The sequence below is a fragment of the Terrapene carolina genome, unplaced genomic scaffold (assembly GCF_002925995.2).
Source record: "Terrapene carolina triunguis isolate 2854851 unplaced genomic scaffold, T_m_triunguis-2.0 Scaffold423, whole genome shotgun sequence".
Classification (NCBI taxonomy): Eukaryota; Metazoa; Chordata; order Testudines; family Emydidae; genus Terrapene; species Terrapene triunguis.
The window spans coordinates 771,776-776,009 of NW_020664774.1; the positions used below are offsets into that span (position 1 = coordinate 771,776).

The following is a 4,234-nucleotide window of genomic DNA, read 5'->3' on the forward strand; positions in this document are numbered from 1 at the left end:
TCCTGTGCAGTGTTGTGTGTGGCTGTTCTCCAGCTGCTCCACACCAGCAGTGGCTGCATCTCAGTGCCAGTCAAGCCATCCATGTGCGGCTGTTCCCCAGCTACCCCACTCCAGAGGTGGCTGCATCTCAGCACCAGATGTTCATTCTCTGCTAACTTCCACCTTTCATAGATAGACAATTCCATAAAACATTGCCGGCCTTAAGTGTTCAAAATCAAGAGCCAAGTCCCCAAGCAAGGATGAGCTCATAAAAATCAAGAGATTTTTAAAAATAATAAAATGTGGGGTTCTTTTTATTTGCCATCCGACTTTTGAATAGTTAGTTGGAAACATTTGTTTTTTTCCCATCAACATATGCCCATTTGTCGAAACGGGAACTCTTCGCGAAACAGGGGCGGGCTGGCCAAATTTCCCCAGCTGAGAAAAAGTTGAGGGGGGGAAAAAAAAAGTCTTTTGAGCCGGCCAAAAAGTTTGATTTGGACATTTTTGGACAGAAAACTTCCTGCCTCAAACAGATTTTGATTTTTGAAATGTAAGGAAATGAGCTGGGGGGAAGAAGAGGGGAAGAAAAAAAGTTCAGAAAAAAGTGGAAATCAAAAAGAAACTTTTTGATTGACCCAATATGAAAAATATTTTTTTTCAGTTCCTTAATATCGTCAGGGTTTTGATGTTTCAGCTGGGAAATTTTTTTGGAAAATATTTGAGGGTCAGAAAACTGTTTCCCACCCAGCTCTGATTTGGGCTTCTTGGAGCAATCGGCTCAGGCTCCCGGCAGACTCAGACAGCCCTGCTATGTTGGTCACACTCTGAGCAGCTCCCTGCCTCAGGTTCACCCCGCTGTGACGGTCCTGAGATTGAGGGTCTCGGCCCTAGGGCTGTTCCCCGGCTGCTCCCAGAGGCAGATCCACATTCCAGGGCCGGGATGGGAGCCGAGCAGGCACATCACAGCTGGCTTCATGTTCCCATGTTTAATTACGGGGTGGCGATTATCCGGGATTAGGGAGAAGGAAGTGAAGGAGCTCCAGCACCGTGGAATGCGGTTCTGCCTTCGTGTCGTAACAGGCCCAGCATCTTTGGGCTAGCCACACCCCGGCATCCTTAATCCTTCCTGCCGCCCCGGATTAGCCCCATAGGCCCATCTACCCTGGTATTGCACCCCCATCCCTGCCACCCCAGGTCAGACCCATAGGCCCATCTACCCTGGTATTGCGCCCCCATCCCTATCACCCCGGATCAGACCCATAGGCCCATCTACCCTGGTATCCCGTCCCCATCTCTGCCACCCCAGGTGAGACCCAGTGGCCCATCTACCCTGGATCCCGCCCCCATCTCTGCCCCCCATCTATCATTTCATCAAGTCTCCTCCCTCCCACTCCTTGGCATTGTGTAAGCCAGCTACCAGTGCCCTGAGACCCAATTACTCCAGCCACACGGCCCACATGAATGATGTCGCCTTTTGCCAGGCTTGCCCGGGCAGTGGCTCATTAAGAATTACAGCGGTCCCTCATTAGCCAATTAAACAGCCCAGCTGTAGAACTCCCCCTGAGGCATGGAGTTCTGCCGGCTGGTTGCACCCGGGGCCGGGGGATGAGCGCTCGGGAAGACGGTGCCCACCTTATCTTCCAGGCCTGGCCTCGCTGGGGTCCCGGCGGGCAGAGCTGTTCGCCTGGCACGGCTCGGCTGGAGTGTGTGGGCAGGTCAGGCATTGGCTGAGGGGCATGGAGGAGAGACCAACGGGATAACTTTCTCCCCTCACATAATTCTGGAGCACTTCAGGAGAGAGGCAGGACTCCTGGGTTCTATCCCCAACTCTGGGAGGGAAGTGGGGGCTGGTGGTTAGAGCAGGGGGAGCTGTGAGTCAGGATTCCTGGGTTCAATCCCCAGCTCTGGGAGGAGAGTGGGGTCTAGTGGTCAGAGTGGGGGATGGAGCTGGGAGCCAGGCTTCCTGGGTTCTCTCCCCAGCTCTGGGAGGGGAGTGGGGTCTAGTGGTCATAGCAGGGGTGGGGGATGGAGCTGGGAGCCAGGACTCCTGGGTTCTATCCCCGGGTCTAGTGGGTTAGAACACTGGGGGCTGGGAGCCAGGACTCCTGGGTTCTATTCCCCGTTTTGCTAAAGATTCCCTGTGGGTAAGTCCATGCTTTGCTCTGGGGCTCAGTTTCCCCCTCTATAAAATGGGGAGCATGATTCTGTGTAGCTTGTCCTCTGCTTGTAGCAGAGACTGTCTCTTCCTGTGTGTCTGTGCCGTGCCCGATGGGACGGGATTAAAAAGTTTGTGCCAGCTGCTTCATTTGATTAGGAGAGAGGCTTAAAATATGGGGGGAGGGGTACGCAGACGTTGAGAGAAAGACAGCCACATCTCGGGCAGGGCAGCTGGGGAACAGGCCCACAAGGATGGCTGGCCCAGGGCCACAATGCAGCCACCTCTGGGGTGGAGCAGCTGGGAAACAGCTGCACAGTGTTTGCATGTAACCAGAGTCTGACTTAAATCTGCAGGTGATTCTAACTAGGGAGGAGTTGCATAGACAAGGGAGGACTTGAAACGCAATATGAAGGTTGCTAGCAAAAGGTGAAAGAGGCCGGAGAAATAACGAAATGATTTCGATTGTGTATGAAAAGAGCCACACTGGAGCACGCTTGCTATGGATACAGATTTAGGACAGTTCTTACAATTTAACCCATTTTTGTGCCAAAATAAAAAAATACACTTTTTTTTTTGCATTATTTTAACCAAAAGCATGTTGCATGTTTGCACAAAACCTTTTTTTTGCCCAGGTGATGGCATTTTTGGATCCAGCTACATTTTCAACTCAAACATTTGACCCAGAGTTTAGTATTTTTTGACAAATCTTGGTTTCTTTTCCCCACTAAACGGCTTTGATTTTTGCATTTTTGGACCGGGTCCTCTTTCAACCACAATTTTTGCATATTTGACCCCAAAATGTTTGACCTAGCTTTTAGTAGGTTTTTTTTAGACAAATTACTGGTTTTTCCCCAAACCACCAATTTTTTTTGACCAGTTCCCCTTTCAATCCCAATTGTTGTTATCCAAGTTTTAGTATTTCTGGGCAAATGTTTGCCCCACCGAAAATATCTTTCAACCCAGATTTTTGCATTTTTAAATATTTTTTTACACAGATTTTTCTGTTTTTTTCCTCCGGAAATATTTTTTCTGCCCAGAATTTGGCATTTTTTAACCCAGACCGTGGCAATTTTTGGATCACAAGTTTTTTTTAAGCATGGATTTTTCCATCACAAATTATTTGACCCAGCATTTTGCAGTTTTTTGACCAAAACATTTGAACAACCCAGACACTGCAAATTGATGGCAATTTTGCAACCAGTGATTGCTGCGGACACAGAGTCAGAAGAAGGGTAACAGACTTGCCAGGACCCCGTCTCTCTAGCCCTCGGCCAAGGCAGGAAGTTAATTATACCAACTCCACCAGCAACAACAATTAACAGGAGGCTGCAGATTTGCCACAGTGCAGGGAATACTTTAGATAAAATGGACACATCCCACCCTTGACTCACAGAACTATGAATGGAACCCAGGAGTCCTGACTCCCAGCCCCCCCCGCTCTAATCACTAGACCCCACTCTCCTTCCCAGAGCCAGAACCCAGGAGTCCTGGCTCCCAGCCCCCCTGGTCTAACCACTAGACCCCACTCCCCTTCCCAGAGCCAGGCATAGAACCCAGGAATCCGGGCTCCCAGCCTCCCAGCTCTAGCCCATGAGATTCCCCTCCCAGAGCTAGGGGTAGAAGCCAGGAGTCCTGGCTCCCCTGCTCCAGCCCACTAGACCCGACTCTACTCCTCTCCCAGAGTGGCAGATAGAACCCAGGAGTCCTGCTTCTCTCCTCCCCACTCCCTCTCTGTAAGCAGATCACTCGGACAGATGGACTCTCTTACCCATCAGCACAATGTGCAGGATCAGGGACCCCATTCTCCTTGCCCAGCTCAGCCCGCTGGCCTTGGTTCGCCGCTCCTCCATACTGCTTGTTAGCGGCACCAATCACTAAACCCAAAGGGGATTCCAAAGCTCCCAGAGAGAGAGGCAGCCAGGCCACCGGGCGATGCACCCAGCCAGGAAAGGGTGTGCACCCCAACGCGGTTTATATCCAGCCAGTTAGTCTGCCTAGAATGTTGACCAACAGGTTCAGCAGACGTTGGCACATGTCCCTCCTTCTTCCCAAGCATCCCTGTTGCCGCTTGCCAGATGTGCACCAGTTGTTCCC

The 4,234-nt window shown here is 50.9% G+C and overlaps 1 protein-coding gene across 1 annotated transcript in view; it reads right to left on the reverse strand.

The window, feature by feature from the left end:
- The window catches only part of LOC112115269 (serine protease 27-like), an 8,374-nt gene extending 4,384 nt beyond the window's left edge, over window positions 1–3,990 (reverse strand). Inside the window, exon 1 of the mRNA XM_024212303.2 lies at window positions 3,909–3,990. Coding sequence (XP_024068071.2) covers window positions 3,909–3,990 — 82 coding nt within the window. The remainder of the gene's footprint in view (window positions 1–3,908) is intronic.
- Between the last annotated feature and the right edge of the window lie 244 nt (window positions 3,991–4,234).